Source organism: Halichoeres trimaculatus, unplaced genomic scaffold (assembly GCF_033239565.1).
Source record: "Halichoeres trimaculatus isolate MK-OKI-2021-1 unplaced genomic scaffold, fHalTri1.1 fHalTri1_scaffold_6, whole genome shotgun sequence".
In the NCBI taxonomy this organism is placed as follows: Eukaryota; Metazoa; Chordata; class Actinopteri; order Labriformes; family Labridae; genus Halichoeres; species Halichoeres trimaculatus.
Genome location: NW_027437184.1, coordinates 23,881,982 through 23,909,961, shown reverse-complemented (window position 1 = coordinate 23,909,961; position 27,980 = coordinate 23,881,982). Strand labels below are relative to the sequence as shown.

Genomic DNA, 27,980 nt, shown 5'->3' with positions numbered 1-27,980 from the left:
AGATTTCTTTCCAGCAGCCGGGTGGGGAGTGGGTTCCAGGGTATCTGCCCCGGTGAACCAATCAGGTCAGACTTGCTCCTGATTGGTCGAAAAAGGGAATCGCTGACGTCGACAAATCCCCAAAATTCAAACAGCTCATTTTAGGTTAGCACTACTAAGTACAGGTTTTGTCATAAAATATCCCATTTTGTGGGCTGGGAGGAAAGCCAAAGACCAACAAATTTCACTAAAAGACTTAATAAACTGATTTTTGCATAATATGGGACCTTGAAAGGGGCATCATTGTTCCTCACACTTTCCTTTATAGCTAGTCACAAACTCCTCACTGGAGCTTTAATTTTATATTTATACACTGGTTGCATATACACAGAGTTTATGCAAAGAGCCAAAGTTGAATCATACAAGAAAGGACAAAAATCAAAGGAAACTGTAAAGTAAATTTTATTTTTATGGCTTTAAACAAAACCCCTGTTTGAGAGATCTGCTGTTCCAAACTAAGACTGGAGGCTGTGATGTCACGCTGATGTACTTTAAAGCAAAAAAGCCGCTCCATGACAGCAAAAGGAACAGTGATGAATATTTTAGTGCTTACACTACTACATCCTAGTGGGTTTTCTATTACTGTGGTGCTTTCCTTTAGACACACCCAGACTCAGAGAGGCAGCTGCAGGCAACTGCTTAAATCACCCTGTTCTGTCTTTAGCTGTACGTCAGCATGACATCATAGATCTGGAGTGGATGGAGTCGGCAGTACCAAATGCTCACTAATACAGATGGAGCTGTCCTCAGTGTCATAGGAATATCTCATTCTAACACTGAAACACAGTGGTATTTCCCTGCAAGATTATCCACACGCTCAAATACAAGATTTAACAATGGCTTCAGCAATAAACATCCAATCAGTTTCTGGATCAATAATGTTGTACAATACAATATAATCACTTTAGCCATTTACACCTTGATCATCTGTGCAAAAAAGTAATCGTTTGACAACCACAGCCCTTTCTACATCTTCATTCTGCGGGCACTTCATCTTATAATCAACACTTTATGCACATTTTTCACAATATTTCTTTTATAGATTTTTGACTACACATTAATTTGACCACAAGTAGCAAAGCAGCCAGTGAAAATATCAAAGAAAAATTTGATCTCTTCTTACTTTTCACTAAAACCTAAGGTCCAACAGAGACAGAAAGACCAAAAAGACAGGAACACACACACACACACACACATGTACCAAATAAGACTTATGAACTATACTTTTTCCAGTCTGTTAAACCCTGTAAGCTTTACAAAGACTCTTGACAATAAGCGTCAGATACACTCAGCAGGCAAGCAACAGCCAAGTCAACACAAAAGCACAAGGGTCGCTGCAACAGTGAAAACAACACTCAACATTTGAAATACGTCACATCTGACAACCAGTAGATGCAACCAAACATAAATATGGCCAAATTCCTGTTACAAATTTAAAGAATTTTTGGAGCTACACCAAAAATATGTTGCAAGAGCATGCAATTTTTGGACAAAAAAGAACATTTCTTAGCAAAAGAAAAAAAATTCTGCTGGTTGGACAATAGCTCATCGCTGGTTGGAGGGAGCAGCTTGGTAATGTACAGTAGGAGCATCTTTTTCTCTGACATGTGAATCCTCAAGACAGGACTGAGAGAAATGTCTGTCACATCAGTCACTTTAAGTGGAAAATCTCCACAGGAAGGCTAAAAGCAATCCTCTTTAGTACAGTCTTTGTGGGTTGTTTCCAGACCACAGAAGGAGAAGAGGAAGAAATCTGGAGGTATTGCACATTTGCGTCCACACATACACTCACGCACTCACACTGAGCCCTCTCATTTTCTCTGTCTTTGTCTTCATCAGCTTCTTCTGCACTACATCACGTTTTCAAACAGCTGCATGGATCTCATCATGGTTTCATCCTGCAGAGAAAAAACGATAAATAATCAGGGCAGAATGATGCAATTAATTATCAGTGTACAGTAATCATGTTTGTACTCCTTTGACCACTTGAATGTGATATTCAATCACTCATCATCTACTTCACATAAGCAGCAGTGTATATGCTGTTATGGTATTATGGTGTGGTATGGCACAGTATGGTACAGTATTGCATCTTATCTATAACTTGTATCATATTCAGATCTATCTAAATAAGTGCTATCAAATGATGTCCTCATACCATAAATATACACGGCTGAACAAATGTATCAGCCCATCTGTCATAGAAACAAAACCATCCAGCAGCATGACGTGCTTAAACTCAGACTCTTTCTTCACAGTGACTCCTCTGCACTTCACCATTTTAAACAGGAGCGATGAATTTCAAACTGAATTCCTGTTTTTATGCCCAAATTTGAGCCAGCACACTTTTATCATCTGTGAAATTAATCAAGACTAACATACATCCACTAAAAACAACAGCTCTGTTTATTTTTTTTCTCCCATTAATGTAATTAAGTTAATGTCAAACATCCTCATGTCATGTTTTGAATAATCAGAATTGCACCTGCTTGCTACAATGCAGCAGGCAGATAGAAAACTTGCAGTTTGTGGAAAAACTAGTGTTAGTGCTGGTGATAAAGACTCCATTTCCCATGAGTACTTGCTTCACACTGTCAGGAAGAAATGTCTCTGGCCAAGGCATGTGTTAGATTTGAAAAATTAATTGAGAGCAGATTTTCTTTGTAACACTACTTAACTTTGTTCATGAGGACTTTTTACTGGATATGACGTGACGAGGTGAGGTATTCACTCATAGTTATGTTGGGCTTGAAATGTGACAAGCAAACTTTGTAAACTAAGTTTGTACCATGGTTTAGTAGCCAGCTATATGTACCGCTACTGACAGCCTGGTGCTCCGAGACATGTCTGTAATGTGTAATGCTAACGTAACGTAATGTGTAATTATTGTTTATGTCCTGCCAGTCATCTACCAAGCAGAGCTAACGTAACCTCACTCTTCATTTTATTGATAGACTCTCAAGTTTGAACAGACCACTGCAGAATAACTGCTGACTGTGGGTTGGAATGAACATTATCACAAACAGTTTAGCCCCTGTGTTATAGCCTTTAGCCGTTGCTCTACCACTCATCCATTTAGCTTTCTTCTGCTCCTCAGTAGTTTTTCTTTTAGATAGTCTAGCACCAGTCTCCACCTTTACTACAAAATAAATCACAGAAATTGTTTTTAGGAGATAAAAACACAGATCCCTCCTCTCCCTGCTAAACTTCGTTAGCAGTGTTCAGGGTTGTGTCATGGGGACTTTAACATACTGTAAATCAATCCTGTTCAACCTGATTGGGAAGCTGAGAAATACCATTTGAAAATATCTGATTTTGGTGCAGGTAATCTTGTTTTAAAGCATGGATTACAATCAGGCATATACCTTGAGGTGAGACTTTTTTAAGATCACTTAGAAACTCCTCACAGCCCCTTTAACATTTGTGCTTGAAACAAGTCTTGGCCATATTTGATCAGTCAACTACCCCAGAGTAACTGAGAAAGAGTTTTTTTACTCTGTATTCCTCCCACTGCAATATCTTAAATGCTTAAAAAAAAATACATGTATGTGTTTTTAGGATACAGACATTAGGCAAAACATACCTCCTGGCAGGCCACCACAAACTCCTCCAAGGTCACCACTCCATCTTTGTTTTTATCCATTTTCTGAGAAAATAAAAGACAACAAAACAAAACAAAACAAAAAAGCTTTTAGATTATTGGAAACCTGTTCAAGTAATTTGTGGAAACCTGTTGTGTGCAAGGTCATATTGAAATGACAGTGTGCAGAAGCTGTAGAAAAATTGGGTTACACTGTGAAGTGAAGAATACATTGAAAAAAAAAAAAAACTCACTTTAAAGACCTTTTAAAGCTCTGACTTTAACATTCTGCCCCAGCAGGAAGTGATATTACAGGTGGTCTTTAACTTTATAAGTGTTATATAAAATTGTAGAATATATGTCGGTAACCAAAAATACAAAATATGTACATAAAGCAGAAGTTAGGGCAATATGAGAAGAAAACTCTTTGTATTCATCTTTTTAATTTAAATCTTTACCTGAAAGAAGGCATCCACATGCTGCTGTGGGACGTCCCCCTTTAAAGCAGGGTAGGTGTATTTTCCCATCATGTCATAGATTGCCCTCACAATCTCAGTCATTTCCTGAAAGGGGAAGAGACTCCCATTGAGGTGTGACACCCAAAGTAGATAATGTACATTAAACTTTATGCACTGTGACAGCAGAAGAGTCTCACCTCTCTGTTTATGTAGCCATCTCTGTTAATATCATAGAGGTGAAACGTCCACTCCAGCTTTTCTCTCAGTGTCCCTCGCAGCAGTGTAGACAAGCCCATCACAAAGTCCTGACAGAGAATAAAAGGAAGATCAAGTCAGATTCTCAAAGCAACATGGCACATAGATGTAACAAGCTAAAGCCCAAAATGCACAAAGGCTGTGACCTTACCTTAAACTTAATGGAGCCGTTGTTTGTGGTGTCAAACGCATTGAAAAGATAATGTGCGTACATGCTTGCATCTGTAACACAGAAACATGACTGTAAAGGATCTGCTGTTCTCGCAAAGCTCAACAGAGCAATGACAGATATCACATGCATTTCACTTTACCTCCATGAGGGAAGAACTGTGCGTAAATGTGTTTAAATGTTTCCTCATTCACAACGCCACTTGGACATTCCTGTGATGAAAAAAAATACAGCTCATGGATTTTATGATGTAGATAGAAGAAATCAGTAAGATTGGAAAATTTCATAATTATAACAAAAATATATATATTTTTTTTCTTTGCCTCTTAATCAGTACAAACTGAAGGTAGCGTGTTAGCTAAAGTATACTGGCAGCGTAAGAGGTGTTTTTTCTGTATAGATCGGTGTCTTCTTATAGCAATTCCAGCTCCAACCATTTTTTTCCCCAATTTTTTCCAACTATTTTTTTTTATTTTTGCCAACTATAACACGCTTTAATGTTAAACAATAAAATTACATGGTAACTAAGGTTAGCATTAGCTCTCAGCTGCTATCAGTACGAGGGCATTTTTATTAGGATCATGCTAGCATGCTAAAGCAAAGAATTAATTAAGATATGCATAAAATACAATAATAATAATAATAATAATAATAATAATAATAATAATATAAACAACAACAACAACAACAACAACAACAACAACAACAACAATAATAATACATTACAACAATGAACAAAGTTAGCATTAGCCTGTAACTACCTGGCATGAGCAAAATGGTCCTATCACTGGAGGTAGCTTTGTTAGTGTGCCAATGTTAGCATTAAAACGCCCTATACAGCTATGCAGCAGAAGATTTATCCAGGTGGAAACGGGGCCATTTTGAAATTGCAGAATTTATTTAAATAGAGTGTGATTACATTCTTGAAGCCCCGGTAGAGGATCTGCAGCTCCTGTTTGGAGAAGTTGGTTTGGGCTTCTAACTGGTCAAGACCCTCTGGCCTGTGACACACCGTCGTCATCTCCAGCTCGTCATCTATCTTATCTGCAGACATGAGAAAGAGAGAGATCCCCACAGAATACTTAGTACATAGTATCAAACCAAGACATGTAAAATCCCTGTTCAGCATCATTGTCACCTTTTGAACACAAAGCAATATGACAAGTCAGCAAAGCTTCAGAAAGCCTGCAAGATATTGAACATCTGATTAGACTGCAGAAAAAAATGCTTGTGCGGCAAGCGAAGCGGAAGAATAATAACGCAGAGAGAGGATCACATCAAGGTAAAAAGGGGAGATAAAATATGGATTTGCAAGGAGCTACTTGTGTTTGACAAATAGATCGGCCCTCAGGAGATGAGGGGTTTTATTAATGGGGACATGGGGCTCAGGATCGGGTGCTGTGGAGATGGATGGTGCTTAATGATGTGAGGAGGTACAGTCGTGCTGTAGGCGAGGAGGACTAGCAACACTAACATCCAGGCACTGAGAGTGGACAGAGTGCACAAACCAGTGAGACCACTAACATCACATGAGCAAACATCTGAGAAAACAGAAGAGCAATGTGGAAACGTTTATTGCTCTTTCTTTTAGAGACAAACCCTCAGGAAAAAAAATGTTGATTTAATAGGGAGCACTTAGGGATCATAAAATATATCTGCAGCCTCACATTGGTGTGTCAGGGTAGCACAATCACACATGCTGTTTTGTAAATGCAGTATATTTGATTTTATGAGGTGATCTGATATTTTGGATTGATTTCTTTTTAACACAGATTTTCATTAGATCCTGCTTAAATCCACACTCATTTCAATGAATCAACATTTTTACTCATGCATTTGTTCAAACAGGCATTGTACCAGTGGTGGCTGCATCAATTGGCTCAGTCAGTCTTTTAGAAAAGAAGATTAAATGAATATAATGCTTTCAGGCGTTTTGGACGGCGGTGGTGACTCATCCTATTCAGTCCTTCCAGCAGCAGTGTCAGGATTAATCCTCGACACTGGAACTGTATCATAAATCATCTGCCAGAGGCTATCCTAATTAGTAATTTTGGATCAAATAACCTAATTGGTGCCCGACTTTTACGCTTTGACTGATTACAATGAAAAGTTCTGAAGCTGAGATTAGCTGCATTTGCATAACAGCTTTTGGTTTCATTTTGGAAGCAGGCTCATTTGTTTGTAATTCATTATTTTTCAGTTACAGTCAATGTACAAAGGTCCTTGTTAGTATGTTTTTACATGTGTTTATAAAGATCAAACAACTATGTAGGTTATACATAGTATTCAAGAGGCCACCACAAAAGATCTGCTCTCATTTAAGTCTGCAGGAATAATCCAGAGGGATAATATTCTGGTAAGATTACAGGATTAATTTTAAAATTATATATTCAGAGACATTTTTTTTCCACAAGATTTTCCCGTTTAGTACATTTTATTCTGAGCCTTTCTGCACAGTTGTACTCTCTATATTCACCGTCAGTTATCATCATATGAGGTTGTGTATTATTTCCTTTCAATCCTCCCCAAATCTTCTGAGCTCCTGTTTTGATCTCCCTGCCTCCCGTTGTTATGGTGACAGACAACCAGGATGAACATGACCCGTGATTGGTTTAACAGAATCAACTGGATAAGAAAACTGTGTCAAACAAAATTGAAACATGTATTGCCTTATGATTAAAACAACAACAAAAAAACATTACAGCATAAAGAATAAAGAAAAAGGTGTTGTTTGACGGTGTGATCAGGAACAGATGAAATGAAACAAGGTGAGAAAAGGAAACAAGAAGAGGTGTTGATTAGACAAGGGTGAGACGTGGCGATAGAGGGAGTGTGAAGGAAAGAGGTGAGGACTGTACAATATGTTTCGAGGGCTTAAAAAGAGAGAAAGTGAGAGGCAAACTGATATATTGATCCCAGTGTAGCATGGTGTGGAGGGGACATATTGATTTTGTGATTGATGTCAACAAGTCTCCACGATTTCTGGAGTGCCAGGGGGCTTAAAAGCTCATTGGTAATAAAAAGGTTAGATTAACCACATTATAACTAAACGATTTCCACATATAGACGAATAAATACTGGAGTCCAGTGTTGATGCTTATATGACAGGCAGGAGGAGGTGATGTAACCGGGGAACAGCTGCTGTGCACATAAACATTCATCAGCGCGTACAGAGAAGGACATGTTACATGATGAGAGGATGGAGATAATTAGAGGAGTGTCAGGTGGTGGTTTTACGGACAAACTGCAGATCTGTCACACTGCTCAAATTAAAAAACGCTTTAGGTCACATAAACAAAATGCTACAGATCGAAGAGAAGCTTTGTGCTTTTTTACCATCATGCATCGTGGAGGCTTATCCAAACAATTAGGAAAGGCTTGACAAGTTATGTCATTTGATTTCCTACTGGGTGTTTTGAAAGGATTCATCACACAATGATGTATGTAAAATGAAGGCAACACTCCAACCAAGAGCCTTTAGCTTATCTTTACCTGGCTATGTGTAGGACTTGATTCTGATTGGTCAAAGCTCCAAAACAAAAATCATTTATTCTCAAAAGCAGAAATGATGCCTGGTTCAACCCGGTTTCAAGTCTTGTCTAAGGACTGAGGATATGTTTAGAGGAAGAGCTGAATGAGGACAGAGACCTGTTCATCCTGTTTTGCTAAACTTTGTTAGATCTTCAAAGATTTTAAAATTGTGGGAGAACTCAGAAACATTTCAGACATGTTTTAAAGGTGACAATCCTTGGACAACACATGCTACATGATTCTTTAAGACCTCTACAATACACACTTTATGTTGGCAGTGATGATTCAGTCAACCATGACATCTCACAGAAGCTCTCTTGACTGTGAAGTCAAACATAACTTCACAGGATAAACACAGAGGGTGATCAACACTGTCAGCTGGCCATCGTGTAATGTATTCTGCCATGCAGCCACAAAAACCAGGGAAATTATACAGTGTGTGAAAATAAAACCACATAATATTCGCTCACGCTCATGAGCTGTAACACCCCATTGATAGCACTTCTCACTCTGCTCCTCTGATTGATCAACTGGAGGTATTTTGTTGAGGCATCCCAACTAGAAATCCTGAATATTAAACACAGTCAGGAGCAGTAAAACAGTTGCATTGACGCCTCGCATCTGAGGACGATTTGGACAAATAGTTTGTTATGATGAGTCTTAAATAGGTCACACCTCCTAATAGCAGAGTGAGGTAAAATAAGCTCTAAATCTAGGTGAAAATCCTTTGGTGTGTGGGAAGCCTCAGTCAGAGCTAGAGAAGGTGTATGGGAGTGTTTTCACGTGATGTAGTCAGCTTGGAAGTCGGCCATGTTGGAGGCACTGTCACAATAGAATGGAATTGAGCCCACATGTATATATATATATATATATATATATATATATAGGGTTATTGTTGCACAAAATAGTAAATCATAGCTACGTTTTTGACCACACTAATTGACTACACTAATTGCTCAGACCGAGAAACACATCTCAATTACATTCGACTACCAAAAATGATCAGGTGTGCAAACAATTGTCTGAAGAGCGGAGGAGATTGTGGAAGTGCTGGTGAAGCTCCACCAGGATTTTAAAGGCAATAGTTTGGAGAACAATCAAGCCCATTCACAGCATTTCTTGTTCCAGACACTCATGCTGACAATGATGTGACTGAGGCTCAATGTTTCAGTAACCTTCCTGTCTTATGCATTCAAAGTATCAACGGCTCCTGCTTCTCGAGTGTTCACTGATGTCATAAATACCATGTTTGTTTGAAGGAAACACTTGTAAAGTGGCCAGAAAGAAAAGAGTTGCAACAAAAAAACTAGAAAAGCACTCAGAGAGCACAGATCTCCGCCAAGCATAATGTGATTGTCACGCAACACTTCTGTCCTACTTTAATGTTATACTCTTAGTACGATAATTTGTTACCTGACAGTGTTGAAAATTATGATGACCCGGTACATATTTCATTTTCTGGATCTTAGTACCCAGAATATTTCCAGGCTCTGAATCATACTTTTACTTCTGTCAAATGTCTCAAATGTCTTCTGTCAAGAAATTATGGCGACCTTGTCTTGTATTGTTTTGCAAAGCAATCCGACCATTTATCGTGGAGTTACACATATGGTGAAAACATCCCTATCCTGCAATGATAAAGAATTCTTTAAAAAACTCCTGGATCCAGACAGTGATCCAGATCACCTCTAAAATTTAATCACTTCTTCCTTATCCTATTTTGAACATTTCCTGAAAATTTCATCAAGATCAGAAAAACTCTCCCCAAAACATAACCTCCTTGGTGGAGGTAAAAAAAAAAAAAAAACCCCATAACAATGCAATTTAGAAAATATTTTGGGAAGAAATGTGCTGTTATTATTTCTTGTTTTGAGGTTTTTAAAGATCATCCCTATAATCTTAGAACCAGAGTGGAAAAAAGGTCTCCATACAACACTAACTCTGGTGTCATATGGGTCTGTCCAACCTATAAGCCACAATTTCTCACTTTTTCTTGCTGGTCAAGCCCTTTTCAACAAGGTATAGTATGTCCTGTGCATTTTCAACATTTGTTTGTCACCCTAAAATCATTTAAAAATCATTTTCAAATATTTTTTGACTGCACTTCTATCTCTGTCCATTCAATGTTTACACTCATGTATCTCCAATATGGCTGCACATCTGGGTAACAACCCAATGGTGATAACAGTGCAAACACTAATAAATGACACTGACTTTGTCCAAATTAAACCATACAAGCAGAAACTCTCCCGCTTACCTGGTAACAGATCTTATCTTATTTGAATAATTGAGTAACTTCCTGGAATCAGCGTTTGTTGTCTTGCTATCTTACGGCTGTAAACAGGTACAAATTGATCAAGCGTACTGCTTTTTGCATGTGTAATCTTTACACCTCATATTGACTTTAAGAACTTTTAAAGTGTTAAAATGATACGTTTTAAGAGAGTAAGGCAAAAAGTCATTATCTGATGTAAGTTTTCTGTAATTCTTAAGAAGTCGACTGGAATTGCGTAATTCTTGATCTTTGACCATTTTCATGTAATATTAGTTGTTATTGTCATAAAACAGGAACACTACTGGTGTGTCTGATCTTTGGTCAATGCAATAACCTTTGTTTTTTGTTCAAACTTGTGATTTCTTTTCATTTAAATCTCTTTTTTTTCATTGTTGACTGCTTTGACCTCCCTCTCTGCCCTGCGTGTTGCCCTTGTTGCTGTGATACTTAAAGCTCCTTCATGGGATCAATAAAGTCTTACCTATCTCGTGTTATCTTATCTGACTACTTCTGCTCAGCTGGCAACACAAGACAAACTTTAATGGAGCTGCATAAAAAAAGCAAAACAAGACCTTCTCAATGTATTTCTGTCAAAGTCTGATCCAAAAAAAGCAGGAAGACTCAATTTCAGCTTGGTAAGAACCAAACCCCAGCCCTCACCCTCGTCTTGTAAGGTGTAAGGTCCAACCTCAGAGAGTAATTGCTCTGCTTTGCCGCTTCATGGATTTTATCTGCCATGAATTCATCATCCATCCCGACTGAGGATTGTTCACTCACTCTCTCCTCCTTTGCCCCATAACCCAGTCTCCATGACGACGAGGATCTCAAGCATAAGGCGAGGGAGAGGTATGATATGTGAGCTGCCTGTTAATACACACGCTCACGCCTGAACCCTCGTCCTCCTCTTGGTTTCTCTGCCACTCACTTTCTCACACCTTCATGCTCAGGTATAATCACAGAGTCAGAGGCTGTGATTTTAGCTCTCTGCTTGTTTTCAAGGGCATCCTACTTCATGGCACGCTGTAATCTCTCCATCATGAACACAGTACGTGCTATGGCTCACAGCTCACACCTCCTGTCGCTTAATCCTCTAACAATTTGGCTACCTCTTCCTGAAGTGAATATAAATGCATTTTCATTGATGAAAAGTCTAACATCAAGCTTTCCACATTTTTAAATAAAGTATTGGTTAATTTACTTTTTATGTTTGTGCAATTACAGTCTAAAAGGTCAATGTGTGACTGCACTTGCAGGTCTTTTTTTCCATTTTCTTCGATCTTCTTGTTTAATATCTGATCATCATTGCAGACATGTATGTTGAACTAATGTGAGGGCTTTTTGTGTTACATGTTGAACTGTCCAAAGCAAGTAAACAGCACAAAAAGAAAGATATGTACTGATCTCTTTTTCACTTCTGTATTCATTTTTATCCCCCTAATGAATGCACAAATTTATGGTACATAGTTACATATTTAAAAAAAAGCTTTTGCCTTATATGCAAATCTACAAAGCACATGTAAAAGCACAGAAACACACAGTAAGTACATTCAAATAGTAAGCTGCATGTTCTTTGTCTTGTATCTCCCTCACTTCTCTTCTCTCCAGCTCTTTTGTCTTTTCTGTATGTTTTTCTGACGTACCTCTGGACGGTCTTCTCTGCTTGGTCTGCATGGTCAGAGTGCCCACCACTGCACCCATGTTGTCACTGTGGAAACCAGCCCCGGTCAAACAAACCCAGAGAGTCACAACAGTCCTCTGTTTATTCCACGCTCCTGTCTGTCAGCCTGTCGGCGAGTCTTCAGCTGCCTGCACGCCTCTGAATCTTAAAGGGGCTTCTCCCCCCTGTTGCTCTTAGATCTGTCACTGAGGGACGACTCTCTTTATTCAGCTGATTCTCTTGGATTTCTGATCCCTTTCTCTCCCTCTCTCTCTCTCTCTACACACACACACTCACACAAGCTGCTCTGCGCCACTCCCCTCAGCCTGTGCCTTGTTTCATTCATCCGTCAGCCTTTCCCCCTCTATCAGACGCCCTTCCTCCTCATGCAACTCATGTTATTGTGGCAGGGCTGGCAACCAATTTACTCAGTAATAACAGCACTGACAAATGAAAGGCAGCAGGTGAAGGACACACATTTGAAGCTGACACATCTTTATTTATTGCTCCCTTGGCTGCCCTACATGAGAGCCTGTGTCCTGCAGACTAACACACTAACACTAATCCTCAACACTGACCCAAAAAATCAGATTTTCCCCTCATTTTGGAGCTCAATGTTGGAACAAGCTGTCCCTAAAAGTAGGCTAAGTCAGTGGGCTAAGAGGCTAAGTCAAAACCTCCCACACAAATACAAACACACACACTCATATGCACACACTCTCTCTTACACAATTACCCGTATTGTTAATGATGATGAGTCCCACACCACTTTATTTAGTGCTCTGCTCTGTGACGCATGTTGTGTACCACAATGAGCATGTAGTTAGCGGTAATTGCTGTCCATTTGTGAGCGTTCATGTGTCTGTTCACCAAGGCAACGTGACTACACCTTGTCCTTTTTTTCTTCTTATTTCACTGCAGAGGGAAACAAAGAATGAGTGATTTCCTTTTCTGTGATAGAAACAAGAACATTAGAGTGTTTAATGGTGCCGATGTATTCTGGCTCAGCAGCCTCAATTTGAGAAAATGACTGTGTGCATTAAGGGAGGCAAAGCAGCGGGAGTGAGTAATGTTTATTCCCCTGCAAGTGCTGAGCATTAAAAACACAACAGGCTTGTTGGAAGCAGAAGTTAGAGTTTATTATATTATGATAGCCTTTTCTACCTATACAATATCATCCAACGTGAAAGGGAAAAATGGACAAAAATATTCAGGAGAGGGTAAAGGCTGTTTGAAGATCTGAGATCTACTGTACATGTTGTACAGATAAACAGTGTAGTGCAGAGATCCTTTTCAAATATTCCCCTCCCTCTTTCTCTTTCTCCATTTTTCTCTCACCGTATAAGGGGAATTCAGAAACCTGCTCTCATTTTTAAAAATTCATGCACTGTCATGTTTTCTTTGCCTCCTCAGCCTTGTTTCCTGAAAGTTTTACTCCTTTCTTCACCCAGTTGTACAAAAAAAAAAAAAAAAAAAATCATTTTTCTGCACCAGCCCAGTATCATGGTGTAAAAATGCCATGCTACAAGTTATAAGATATGCATTCAACCATGTAAAATGCTGAAAAGTATGAACTGCACATCCCATTTTCAGCACTAAACATAGAGGTTTTAGGGCATGATGGATAAAGATGTTTGTGCTGTGGCTTCATGCCAAGAGCTCCTCCCTGGATGAGTGGTTATAGCTCATGGATTTCATAATTAATGCACTCATGTGTACGTTAATTAATGTTGCAGCTGCAGAAGATCAGGCTATGTTTCTGTATAGTAAGTATTAATTTACTGTTATGCAGTTAATTTAATTGTGACCAATAAATATTATTAACCATTGTTCATCAAATTAGTGATTGAAATCTCAAAACAGATTTCCCTGACCTGAAAAAGAAAATCAAAACCATATTTATGAGGAGTCAGACTATAGTCTTCATGATGATCTCTTCAGCACATGTTGAATTATATCTCCTGTGGTCATCAGCTGTTCTCATCCATCCATCAACACTGCAGCACAGCCTCACAGTCAGCCCATCACGCCACAGCCGTCTGTTTAAAATATGGCCTTCTCTTTTTCCAGTTCATTTACCTTGTCGAGGACAACCCTCCACCTCTTCACTGCTCAAGTCTTAACAGTTTCTTTTTTGCTTCATTATCTCCTCAGCCTCAGACAACACAACCACCACAACCAGTGTCTGAACTCCACTCCACTGCTGTTCATGTCAGGAGCCTTTCAGTCACACTATACCTGTAGATTTAAGTCCCCAAAAAGACCATGAAAATAATTCATTATCACACTATCTTTGTAAAATAAGCGTCTACCTTTAATCTTTTGAAATAAACTATGAAGAAACTTTGTAAGTTTTCATCTCTTTTTGATAGTTTTCAAACACACATTGACTGACACATATCCATATCCTTAGTGTTGTGCCTAAGCAGATGGCTGTGGTTTGTCAAGTTTCATATTCAAACATATTTTTCAAAATGAAATGTTGTTTGAATTTTTTATTTAAAAAACAAAAAACAAAAAAACAAAAAACGTTAATTAACCCATATTACAAAAATCCAACCAATAAGAGCTAGCACCAAAAACACACACACACACACACACACACACACACACACACACACACACACACACACACACACACACACACACACACACACACAAAACAAAAACAACAACAAAAAAACAAAAACAGAACCCCCCCAAAAAAAACTAACAAAAGAAATAATGATTCATGGCACGTCAAAGTCTCTATGACAACACCACGCAGGCTAATGCAGTTTAGAAGTGAGATCTGTGTTTTTCTCAGCTAAAAAGGGTTTCTGTGACTAATTTGGTAGTGATAGCCTTAGCCTTTAGCCCAAGCTATTAGCCTTTAGCTTGGGCTGTATCACTTTATAAAACAGGGGCTAAACTGGTTGTGATAATGTTCATTCCAACCCACAGTCAGCAGTTATTCTGCAGTGGTCTGTTCAAACTTGAGAGTCTATCAATAAAATGAAGAGTGAGGTTACGTTAGCTCTGCTTGGTAGATGACTGACAGGACATAGCTAACCAGGATTCACTAACGTTGCACATTGAGGACATGTCTTAGAGCACCAGGCTGCCAGCTGCACACTGAATATAAATGGCTACTAAACTACTGACAAACTGACAGTGTTCACTTCTTGTCACGTAAGCCTACAGATATGTCAGAGCACTGGGCTAATGTATAGCTGGCTTGATGTCCTGTTTCGAATCGTAGAACCAAGTAACTGTACTGTTGAGTCCTTTACCTTGGCGCATTGTATCCAGTAAAAAGTTGTCTTGAACAAAGAAAATTTGTTTCGATTCAATCTCAATTTAATACCAAAACAAAACACACGCCTCAATAAAAGTAATTTATGACAGTGTGTGGAGAGTCCTGGCCACAAGGTGGCAAGAGAGTGTAATTGAATCAGATCCTCCTCATAGCATCTTTAAGGCTGTTTTCCAAACCACCTACTACATACTACCAACGGCTTTTGCTTGTAGTATGAAGTATGACTGTTCTGTTGGGTCTCTTTTGTAGCATACTACTCTGGTTTCAGGTTTCAGAAGCGGAGCTACAAATGATGTTTTTTGCCTTTATTATAAATGTTCAAAACAATCTATGGGCAGATCTCCTTTTAGTTATTTTGTTAATTATATCACACAGAATCATCATACTTGAGTTCTAATCTTACACCAAAAGTTATATTGTTTACTGCAAATAAATCTAAAAGAGATTTTCATTTTTTACAGCTGATGAAAAAACACTTCTTTATAAACCATGCATGGTTTAAAAAGTGAATTAGTGATTTATATGGGCAAATGAATTTGTAGAAGTAAACACATCTTTTGTGATGAGATTTACTGGTGTTTCTTCGCATCACTTTACTTCCATCTCACGAACTGTCTAACGTTAGTGTTGTGATAATGCTGATTAGTTCCAGTAAATAACAGTAATTCCCTAAAACCTGTCACCTGCAAAGACAAACAGCATTAGACCCGTGCATTGTGGGAAACAGTATGCCAAATAGTCTGTTGCATACTGAGAAATTTTCCTGGATCAGTTGGACATCCGGGGATTTTTAGAAAACTGCAGATTTTGCAAGTTTTTGCATACTGACAACTACATGCTAAATTTCAGCCCAGATAAAGCTAGAGTCATAGTTTTTTTTTTAATTCATTTATTTTTGTGCCTAAAATCTTTGAGTAGAAGAAAATGGTCAAAATGTTTATTTATAGGCTATGGCAGTACAGAAGAAAAGTAAACTGCATCTGTTGTGTAGTTCCACCTGCCTCCTCTTCTCACTCACTTCAGCAGAGAGAGGTGTGGATTTGTCACAGTTATTCCAAATCCATGTTTAATTAAGCAGGGTGTATTTAGCTCATGTGTGAGCCATGGGAACTTGCGTCACTCCTGCTCTGTGTAGACTGAAAACACTCACCTCTCTCATGCTGAAGTGCAGACACTGAGCAGTAGGTTGTGTCGCTGTTGAAATGCTAAAAAAGAGCTCATCAGCAGCCATTTGAATAAACATTTCTGAAAGCACTTCACATAAGAGGTGTATATTTATCAGAACTACACATGGCTCTCAATATTATCACACTTTAATCAAGGAATGTTTTTTTTCACCTTATGTTGTTGTTCTCCTTTGAAAACTGTAACATTCCTCAAAAAGGCAGTGATTTATGTCAGCAAAGAAACATAAGTTCTGAATGATATCGCAGCTGTTCCCCTCTCCACTCCTCCTATCTGAAACAGAAGTAATCCCTCCACACACTCATACATACACACACTTACAGATGGAGGGTAAAGTTCAGATAACTATAAGTAACTGGATGTAATCCCCCTGACAGATGTTAGCCATCTGGAGCTGCCTCTCTGAATCATATCAGCCTGCACGATGACGAGCACCCAGGACTTCATCATCTCTTCATTATCCTTTAACCATTTCCTTCGCTCCACAAATCAGAGCACAGGCACTGTCACAACTGTGCTACACATTAGGACAATGAGGAGCTGAGCACGCACACTGAACTGTAAAACTAAGATGAGTCAATGTTTACTTCCTATTCATGCTAATTTAGAGCCATTCTAATTTAATATGCATGTATGGAAGCCTATTAATGCCACTAGAAAAAAGGTCAATCATGATGTAAACATTTTATAATTACGAGAAAACTCATGATACTCAAATCCTAAAGACACTGAGACTTCTTTTTGTTTTTCACTCATCTAACACACCCTGCTCTTCCAATATGATGAAATATTTCACACCCAAAGTTTTGTGTCATCAGATGAAAAATGAAAGAGATGGGGAAAGTCGTGATACAAAAAAAAAAAAAAAAAAAAATGTCTGTTCAGATCTGGGGGAAAGTGCAGGCTTTTTAGTTTTGGCATGAGTCAGCAGTTTCACACCTGACATGTTTTTCTCTCACCCAGTTATGTAAGAGGACTTCCTTCACTAAATTATTTCTCCTCTGATGCCGGACAGTGCTCTTTAACCTGCATGCTCCATACAAGAACAGGTTGTGCTGTGGGAAACATGAATCTGATGAAAGAGAAAGAGGCTGAACGATGAGCTGGTGTATCCAGCACTGCTGAACACATGAATTATAGAAAGTGTGCATGTGATGGAAACATATTGTATATACGAGCTACTATAATAGAAAAAAAGTATTTTTTTTCCTTAATTTTCTTAAAATGTATCTTTAATAGCAAAAATTGTACATATATGTATATAAGTACTTTTTAAGTAGGTAGGTAACAGATTTGGGTATTTGCAATATGCAGAAATATGAAAACTAAATACCAAGTTCCACATTTTTTCTTAATACAAAGGTTTCAATAACTAGATAAATGAACAAAGTAAAAAGTACAATGTAGAATTTTAGAGACAAATTGAATTAAAGAATTTAAGAATCAAGCTGCAATGTTATGAGACTAATCAAATCTTCCTTCTCAACAACATTACGATCCAGTTGTCCAATCAGTTCTCTTTTTTGGGGGGGAAGAAAACCATGACAACTTATTAAAAAATGATACAACAATCTGAAAAGATTAGACCTCATCTATTAAGTACAAAACTATCATATGGAGTAGATTTTTAATATTAACAGTAAGATACCAATGTTAACTGATCTACATTGGTCATTGAAAATGCTGAACTCATAAAATCTTTTTAAGAAAAATTATTTTAATGAAAAAAAAAAAAAAATTATGAAACACAATTTTTTCCCCTGAGTTGAACTGAAGGTTAATGTAAAATTTAGTTTGATAAAATATTTTTAAAAAGTTGTTAGTTTAGACAAGAAGCTGTGTAATTTTCTCTTTTACTCTTTCACACACTTGTGTGCTTCAAATGTTCAACTTTAAATCTTTTCAGTGAGAAAACCGTTCAAATAAAAATAATGCCAAATGCTCCATGATGTTATAAAACCAATGTTAGCAGAGACTCAAGTTAGCTAAAACATGCAAACATAAACCAACTTTAAGCATATGTGCTATGGTTTGATAACTGATTACGACTGCATGCCAGCTCAGACCAAAGTAACCATCACATGCTCTTTACATCTGTTTTTTTGTGATGGTACATAGTAATTCATGCTATTTGAGTGTTATGTTGTTATTAAACCAACAGGTGGCAGCAGAGCACAGTATTCTTCATACTGTAAGCAGCTTGAATTGTCTGCAGGCTCATTTCGCCCCTGACTGAATGCAGCATGAGCAAGAATAAACTCAGTATGATATGTGAAAGCATGTGGGCTGTATCTGTGGAGGCTTACTACAATACTTCACATCACTCATCTATCAAAAGCTTGTTCCCTGCAGCACTGACTTTTATTCAAGGGGAATCCTGTATGTAAATATCTTGGCTGCAAAAAAAGAACTTACCATAGAAAATGAACGTGAAGAATCAGAAACACAGAGGGGCACGAGATAAAAATAAATCTAGAAGACGGTTACATAAAAGCGTGTAGTGAGGTGATGTAAAAAATTAAAAGCAGACACACACACACACACACACACACACACACACACACACACACACACACACACACACACACACACACACACACACACACACACACACACACAAACTGTCAGCTCTAATCTACTGCTTTTTAAGGCAGCAGAAGGAGAGAAAGACAACAAAGAGCGTAGGAGGAAGAGAATATTTTGGTAGAATGGTTAACAAACAGAGTAGTGGTGGTTATAGTTGAGGTACAGTTCATACAAGCACAAGGACCGTAGATCTGAGGCTGTAACTGCAGTGTGGGGTGACGTGACTTGCTGCAAGGTTATGCACTTAGAGGACATGTGTGACTTTTGACAGAGACACAGAGAGGGATGGGTGCAGCAAGGGGCATGGGGCATGTCTTCACATCTTTTTGTTTTTTTGCTGCAGAACTGAATTTCAAATGAAAAAGTTGTGTTAAGACACTAATGTGGACAATATATTGCAAGCACTCATGTTCAAACTCTGCCCAGTTTCTTCCTTAACTTGGTTCTCTTGAATAACTCGATTTTTCTGAAAAGCAGAGACTAAGCAGGCTACAAATATAAAAAGCCTATGGGCTAATGCTAAATGATAAACTACATTTCATCTTAATTCAGCCTATAAATATCATCACATCATCATACCATCACATCGTTGCTAGGCGCTGCCCTGTTGGCTATGGCTGTCTTTTGCAGCTCTCTCTTCTTTGTCTGTTTCTTGTAATTTTTTTCGTCTCTTTGTCGTAATCTTTGTATTTGTTGGTGATGGACACCTACTACTACTTTTTCTCCTGTGTTTGTCTGGAGATCCTACATGTAACCATGGCCACATTGTTTAAATGTAAAATCAGCTTTAAGCAGGCTGTAGCATGTCAATGCTAACTGGTGCAAGGCCTGATGTCTTCCCACAAAGTGAGGAGAAGAAGGTGAGGATGACGTGCTGGTTCTCAGGTGTGAGCTAAGAAGTGACGACATGGACCTGTCCTTCTATCCATCGTTATTGGGAACGTAAGATCTATCTCCAATAAGATGGACGAGCTAACCATGCTAACCCAGCAACAGAGGGAATACCAGAGGGCAGAGTAGCATCATGCTAATCACAGACATGGCTAATGGAGCTAATATCAGACACCAACGCCACATTGGAAGAGCTTCACCTGCTGTGAGCAGACAGGATCCAGGAGACAGAGACTGAACAGACTGCTGAAGAAGCTCAGTCCTGGACCCTGTGGAGGTGGAGGCTGGCTGAACTGGACAATGATGGACAAGCTGTCGTCATCTATTTTCTTATGGACCTTTTTGCGCTTTCTATACACTTTCTTACTTTTGTTTTCTTGATTGCTGCTATGACTTAAATTCCGTTGTACTTGTTACAATGACAATAAAATTCTATTCTATTCTATTCTATTCTATAAATACAATATAAAAAAAAAAACTAAACCAAAAAAAGAGCATACATATCGTGATGTCAGCATTGATGGATGAATACTCATTGTTTTACCCCTTATATAATTCTTTCAGAGAGAAAATGTAGCTACTGCAGCTAATCAGAAAACATTCTTATGGTGTAGCTTTTAGCTTTTTTTTCTAAATGGCAAATGTTGTGAAATTACTTCACTAAAGGCATTAGTTGTACTTTTTGAAGTAGGGTAGTATGAAGAACTTGTTGATAGCAGGGGTGTTAGCCATTTAGAAAGGGGTCAGGGAACCCGAGGGTCAGCTAACATAACTTTAACAAACTCCAACCACAGCACTTTTCAAAGTCTATGTATGTGTGCTACTCTATCTGAACAATATTTCAACACTTTATCTTGCTGTGAGAAGGTCCTTAAATTTTTGTACCGTCCTTGGGTGCAGCACATTGTGAATGTGCTTCTATGCCTTCAGCTTAGACCAGTGAGTTTCTCTCGTTTGTTTTGCTGTCCGCTGAGTCTGTTGAGGAAACAAACAGACTCTTTGACTGCAAAATAAAGCGTTCCAAAATTTTCGGATAGAGCATACACTAACAATGAGAACAGTGCCTCAGTCAGTCTGTTTGGTCTGTCAGTCAGTCTGTTCAGCTGTCTGCCATGCAGCATCATTTAAAGTAACAATCAAAGTCAAGTTTTAATTTGTTTATCAAAGTTAATTTGTGCTGATTACAGCTTTTCATTTTTTTCTTTTTGACTGAATTCATAAAGTACTTGAATTCATATAGTAACTTGAGAAGATGTTCATATATGAATTAAAACAATGTCAGTGCTAACTGCTCATTAACCCCTGCTGCCAAAATGAATCACTGTCAGCTAACGTGTGTTTGAAAATGACTTGCAGAGGTTTATAACATGTTTTTTCCTCTTTAAGCTCAGCTCGTGAGTATTAACACAGCATTAAGTTATTTTATGCATCATTTCAATGGCTTTGAAATAACTACCAGAATCTTCAGGCTTCTCTTTTCATTCACAGAAAAGAAAAAAGACTGTGGATGAAAAAGCAATGACACTTCTTCAGTGGTGGGTCTTTAAATAATCCAAACATTTAATGTCTTTGAATGACTGACATGCTTCCTTATTCACAAGAACATCATTTCAGAGCTTAACAGACAGCTAACAGGTTAACAGAGCACTAAACCAGATGTGCATATGAACCAAACAGTAGATATGTGAGCAGATGAGGAACTTTCTTTCACTTACACCTGACATGGTTGCGTGAGTGAAACTGAATATGCATGTGTGTGCACATTTTCATGTCTTCTTCCATGCATACGATAGCATACAGGTTCTCTGCTCAGTCAGTGGAGCAGAAACAATACTCCTGAGACATGATTAGGGGTTAATTGAGCAGAAAAAGGTTCAAACTAGAGCAGAAGTACATCCACTCAGAAGAAACTAAGATGTAGAGCCATATGGTACAAACCAACCAGATCAGCTGTTTCTGTTTCTGCATGCCTTCATGCTTAAAAATGTTCTTCAAATGTCAATGTGATATGCTTTTGCTTTAAATCAACTACTTCTAAATGAGACTTCACGTAATAAATTACATAGTAAAGCATCTTAATCCTCAAGTGAATGCACAATGTAAAATGAGCAACTTCAAAATTTGTAGCAGGCACACCGATTGACAAATTACCAAATCATCTTCTTTACAAAAAATCAAAACAAATTAGAGTTTGCATTGTGTTAAGTATTTTAATTTTTGTTTTAATGTTTTTCTCTGTGCAACCCTCTTTACAACTTTTTTTTAGGATAGCTGAAGCCATATCACAGTATTTATAAGGTTAATATTCACCTCTTTCTGTTGTCCATGTGGCAAAAATGCTTGTATTTTATTATTGTTATGCCAAAACTATAGCAGGTGATATCAAAATATGAGACTACCAGCTTTGACTGGCAAAGAAAAACACCAGCAATAGAGTTACAAGGAAGAGGATCTTATACAGGCACCACTGTTATTTTCTGAGAATGTCAGTGGAGAAACACTGCTGTTTGGATCTTGATTAAAAATGTTGTGTTAAATATTTCTCTAACTGTAAAGCAGGCCAATGTTGAGGCCTAAAGATGAGTTCTTGTTTTACCCTGTATGAGTCCATCTGCATACTCACCTGCTTATAATACATCAAACCTTGCATTCCTCATTGTGACAGTATATATTTGAAAATAAATACAGTTGTTGGACTACATTAGAAAGCCATCATAGTATATCAGTATTTTTTGAGAGCTGCAATGATAGATGATAGTGGTTTATATAAGCCAATTTATAGTTTAGTAAATGTGACAGGAGGCGCTTGCTTATCTCAGTGACATTAAGTTTTAGGAGTGCATAAAGACAGAGTCCCTGTGCGGCTCAATGCACAAACATCTCAACCTGAGGTAAACCTAAGGTCGGGGCTTTTGCCGCAATCACAAAGGCACATAAGGACATCAGGGGTGAAGCAGTAAACTTTCCAGAGAAGCACAACATCGACAGACTAAATGTTCAATGGATTTCACTCTCCATTTCAACTCATCATTTTGTCAGGCTGCTGAGGGTAAGATAATTGACATCAACAACAAAAAAAAGGCTGCGGACAAAACATAAGAAAAACACCCCAACCTGTGTTATTGAAAAAGTAATTTGAAAGCTTTTAGGCTCTTACACCATGCAAACAAAGCCAAAAATGCTCTCCTTAGTGATAAATATACACCAGCTATAGGGGCGCTGCCCTGACCACAGGACAGTGTCTATATGATTCTTATTCACTTTGGTACATTATTCCAAGCACTTGAAGATGAGCCCCTCACATTCCTTTGTTACAGTACAAAAGGATGAATAATACACAGTCTATCAGATATGGGGCTGCACTGCATGACCTAGATTGTCCACCCATGCAGCCAAAGTGTAAGTAGGCTGTATTATTTCTGGAATAGCACAGCAGCTGAGAGAGCCACTGCACATAAAGTAGTTTATCCATCAGCAAGTTTTATCAAATGTCATGAAATAGTTTATCATCTCATTAAAAAAGCTTAACAAATGGCAATACTTTGTGTTCAGATTGTTTGATGTTAGATTTTATTAGTTTTATTTTAGAAAGTGTTCCTTAAAATCCAAAAGAAAGTAAAAAATTTGTCCATGTTTTTTTTAAGAGTAAAGCATTCAAGAGAAAGTTTATGAGGACTTTTTTCACATTGCTGTATGATGTTTTTGTTGCTCTGTGTGCACTGCACTTCATCACCCTTAAAAAATTCCCTTCCTGGGAATTAATTTAGCAAACGGTTTCAGACTGGTGAAAAGAACCCTAAACACACACACTCTGACAGTGAGAGTTTAATTTAAGTGTTTCCTGCAGCAGTGTAAATATTTCAACATTTAATGCTTATACACTTTGATTTAAATTTAACTTCTGTCATGCCCCAGGTTTACTCTGTGAGGAAAGGAGCAGACAAGTGCATTTTAAATATTTCTTTACTTACTTGCGGTTGCTCTTTGACATGGTGACTCAGCGTTTGTCTTCCGCTGTTAAGGTGGAAAGTAAATCTAAAGTGGTGAAAAATCCAGGTCAGTGACTTCTAACACAAAGGTGTGTTCAATAAGAGGTTAATGCGTATGTGATGCATTGAAAGTTGACGTGCAAAGAGTGTTTTATAATCAAAAACGTAAAATTCCTTGTTTGTAATGAGATTAAACAAAGATCATTTATGAGTGATAGGTCCTAAAGAATTGTATGATATGCTTACATCTATAGTGTTTTTATGTGGCGTAATCAAGCTTGACCATGTTGGAGGCACTCTCACAACAGAACGGGATTGGGCTCACAGGTATTTGGGATTATTGTTGCACGAAATGGTAAATTAGCGTTTCTTCTGTACTGATCGTATTGAGAAAAAACATCTTGTATGCTTTTAATAACCAAAAAAGGAATGAAGAGTGCAAAAAATTGCCCAAAAAACAGAGAACATTGTGGCTAGCTAAGCTCTATCAGGATTTCCAATAATCTGTCATAAAACTCAACTTTTGAGTCTGTTCACAGCATTTCCTGTCAGGTACATCATGTTCTCTGTCCATAGCATCTTAAAATCACACTGTAGTAAAATATTATGTTATAGAGTATACGTTCGATTAAGAGGTAATTCATGGCAATAAATAGTACAAAAGTAAGACTCAGTGACTGGTCGGTTTTTTAAAGTGCCGGAAAGTGAGCCTCCCTCTCCAAAAACAAACAAACAAACAAACAAACAAGCAAAAAAACAAACAAAAAAAACAAAACAAAAAAAAAAAACGCCATCAAAATAACACCTATGTTTTCATACCTTTCGATGGTAAAAATGCCAACTCCTGGTTCTCTCCTGCTTATTAGCCATAATTTGTCAAAATCTCACTCTTGTTTTTGCTGGATAAGTCCTTCACAATAAATTTAGTGTTCCCCATGCGTTTTTCCACATTAAATAATTTAAATTATATTTTGCCACGCAATTTTATTTCTGTCCATCCAATGTTTACGTTCGTCTACCTCCGATGTAGCCTCACATCCGGGTAACTCCCCAAATCGTGATGTCATTACAAACGCACCATTAAAAAATTAAACAGCATTTTTTGCTAGAGATATTCTTAGTCTTATTATTATTACTGAAACGCTAAATTAAAATTTTCCAAGTCTGAACATATGTTAAAATCACAATTCTCGGATCGATTTGTTTTCATCCGGGTACCTGAGCAACTCATGGCAAATCCAGTTACTGGAAATGCGGACGGCGTCTCGTAACCTGCTGCATTTCATCCACCCGCAAGGTATGTTGTCGCTTTTTTTTCCAGTAAACCTTGGCTGCAACAGTCTCCCAACAAGTCGAGTGTCTCAGGAGAGAGTTTATGTAACTTTGTGAGTAAGTCTGTAGAAAGTTAAACAGAGAATACTAATGTTTGTGTGGAGTTGCCCCCCCTGCTGAGTCAGAGAGGAAACCCTGTGGAGTGTGTGGAGTGAAAATACATTATGTATCGACAGAGGATTCATACTCGGATATATTGTGGTGTGTTTTGTACTGTTGTTTGTACAGTTTGTGTCTTTAAACTGTTTCTGACTCTGAAAAGTTTTTGTCAGCACTTTCTGAGTTTATACATAGTTCTCCCAAGAAAGTTATGTAAGGTAAATGCTGCATAAGTTGTAAATGACAGAGAGTATGTAACATCACCAGACTTACTTTGTATGTGTTTTGTAAAGTGTTTTGTAAAGTTGTGTTAAAAAAATTAGTTGGAAGCTAAATTTTTACCCTGAAGAGGCCAGGATAACTCATTTAAGTGTTTCTTTTAAAGTCATATGAAAATGTGAATGGCGCATTTTATTTGATACTGTGTTTCTCTGTGTTAAGGTGCATTACAACGCAGCACAGCTGTTGCCTACAGCCGGGGCACAGATGACGCCTACACAACCTCATCCCTAAGCTTTCAACCAGAGCATGGAGGAAATCAAGAAAGAACAAATCATTTGAAGTGAAGGTACCTCATATGCACACCCTCTCTTATTAACATGCAAAGAGAGGAGAATTCCTTACCACTATTGCACCCATGACTTTATGAGGGGAATCTATGGTGGGTACAATTTCAAGCTATAAACAAAAAAAATCAATAATTGTTGATGCAGACACTGGGCATGATAATCTAAGTTATATTTTGAATAAATTTTAATTACAGCTGATTTTCTGTAAGCGATGCATGACCATGGACAGATTTGAGTTGAAATAACAGTTATTCAATCCACTTAGTTTCATTTCATGGAATGAAGGAAAATTTGATGTATTAACTCTAAAAGGTATGAAACGCTCAGTGTGTGCCTGCCCTTCTTTTTCAACTTTGGTATCTTAAGAGTGAACATTAATAGTGGAACTTTAAAAAGTCAAACCAAATTGTTTGTCTTTCCTTATTGTTTAATTTGATTGATTGAAAAAAACCTACAAAGTACAAACTTTTATGTCAAACTCAAAAATTATGTGAAATATGAATGTGGAACTCAAACTAATGAAATTGAGATATTTATTGAAAACAAAACAAACTCTTTGTTAAATTGGTCAAAATGTTGAAGAGCCTCTACACTGCAACCTGCTCTGACTGATCTGGCCCTGTGGTTAAATATAGCTGCAACTGGCTCAGCACTATTTTAAATAACATCCCAGTGTCCCCAGTTTGACAAATGTTAATCTCTGTTTGCATTTCTTGGCAAACACACCAAGACTTACTGCATTTTAAGATCAAACTAAAGGACTTTTGAGAACTCCAGCCTCACTGTGGCATTGTTTCTGCTGAACTGATCTGGATTGTCAGCTGAAACTGGAGGATGATGAGTAGACTCTGGCAGAATCTGGGAATAAAATCTTGACTCTGACTAACCATCACTGTCAGTATCAGAGTATTTTAGAGCTGAGTAAGGACACAGTTTAAAATATAAATGGAAGGAAAGTTTTATGTTGTAGCACTGATAAAACTAAAAGGTCTCAAAGTAAAGATGAAGAAGTTGAAGTTGTAGGAAAAGAAGTTGATTTTGATTCTAAATCCTCTTCTGAATGAAAATTATGGGTGTGACACTTAGTTAAAAACATGCTGCATCTGATCCAACACAAACAGAGAAAGGTACAAGGGCATGCATGGTACAGTAAAAATCCCAAATACCTTTGGTGAGGGTTCCTGAGACCAGTCTCTGCAGGGACTGGATTAGTTTGACAACCCCCTGTCTGCAGCGGCTGGTACAGCCAGCCATCCTGAAGTACAGACAGAGCTTCACCAAAGAAAAGCTGATACTCCAAAAAATTTCTAGATAAGAGTTAAAAGTTTTTTCTTTTTAAGTCTCTGCAGTGTCCTCCAAGGAAATACTTTTAAGGTGTGAGGGAGACAAGAAAAATGATGCCTCAGTAGCTATTGTGATGTGACATCTCAGAGGGGATCCTTGTGGAGAAGAAACACAGCCTGTAGTGTAGCTTAAAAACAAAAGTATCGGTTTTCTTTCTTTAGTTACACATGAGTCCCTGCTAACTTAACCAAGTGCCTTTTACTCAGTCTGAAAGTGATGCTCAAACGCCCACAGACAGAAGTGTTTAGTGGTTAAGTTTAGAGGCAGCTATCAATACAGTAAAAGATTTGCCAAAAAGGCAGAAATGCTTCATAGCAAAAAAAAAAATCCAAACTTTTCTAAAAATTTTCCTGAGTTCCACTGACCAACAAGAGATATTTGAAAGAAATCCAAAAGTGAGTAGCTGTTGGCTCTTCAAGTTCAACACGTCTGAAAAAATCTCCTCCAGTTCTTCTGACCTCCCCTCTCAGCTGAATCCCTCTCTCCTCCTCCTCCTCCTCGGTGTCCTGTGGTGCTGTGAGGTAGCAGCTGTGACACTTCGTCCTCCTGTATGTGTTGGGTTTTACTCCAAGCTGCAGTGGGAGCCCTGCGGCTGTGGTCTGTGGAGGAGCTGAGCTCTGGTGCTCTCAGCAGATCTGTGCTGCAGAGAGCGCCGGCAGCCACCACTGTACCCGCCTCCCTCCTCCTCCTCCCCTCCCTCCCCTCGCTGTGCTCCCTCCCTCC

At 38.2% G+C, this 27,980-nt stretch overlaps 1 protein-coding gene and 1 long non-coding RNA gene across 3 annotated transcripts in view; one reads left to right on the top strand and one right to left on the bottom strand.

The window, feature by feature from the left end:
- Nucleotides 1-423: 423 nt before the first annotated feature.
- Nucleotides 424-27,898, bottom strand: kcnip1b (Kv channel interacting protein 1 b). 2 transcript variants are annotated; one of them, XM_074672819.1, is made up of 8 exons: nt 27,080-27,898; nt 5,421-5,545; nt 4,644-4,713; nt 4,484-4,554; nt 4,275-4,382; nt 4,078-4,182; nt 3,623-3,685; nt 424-1,937 (listed from the first exon to the last, which is right to left on the bottom strand). In XM_074672819.1, exons 1-8 carry the CDS (start codon nt 27,165-27,167, stop codon nt 1,890-1,892), a joined length of 678 nt encoding a protein of 225 aa, XP_074528920.1. In that variant the 5' UTR covers nt 27,168-27,898; the 3' UTR covers nt 424-1,889. The 2 variants fall into 2 exon arrangements, with proteins under 2 accessions (XP_074528920.1, XP_074528921.1); XM_074672820.1 differs by lacking the exon at nt 27,080-27,898 and adding an exon at nt 11,948-12,297.
- Nucleotides 25,131-27,980, top strand: part of LOC141792057 (uncharacterized) — a 71,663-nt gene continuing 68,813 nt past the window's right edge. The window contains exons 1-2 of the long non-coding RNA XR_012598345.1: nt 25,131-25,210; nt 25,786-25,912. This is a non-coding gene — a long non-coding RNA (uncharacterized LOC141792057). The remainder of the gene's footprint in view (nt 25,211-25,785; nt 25,913-27,980) is intronic.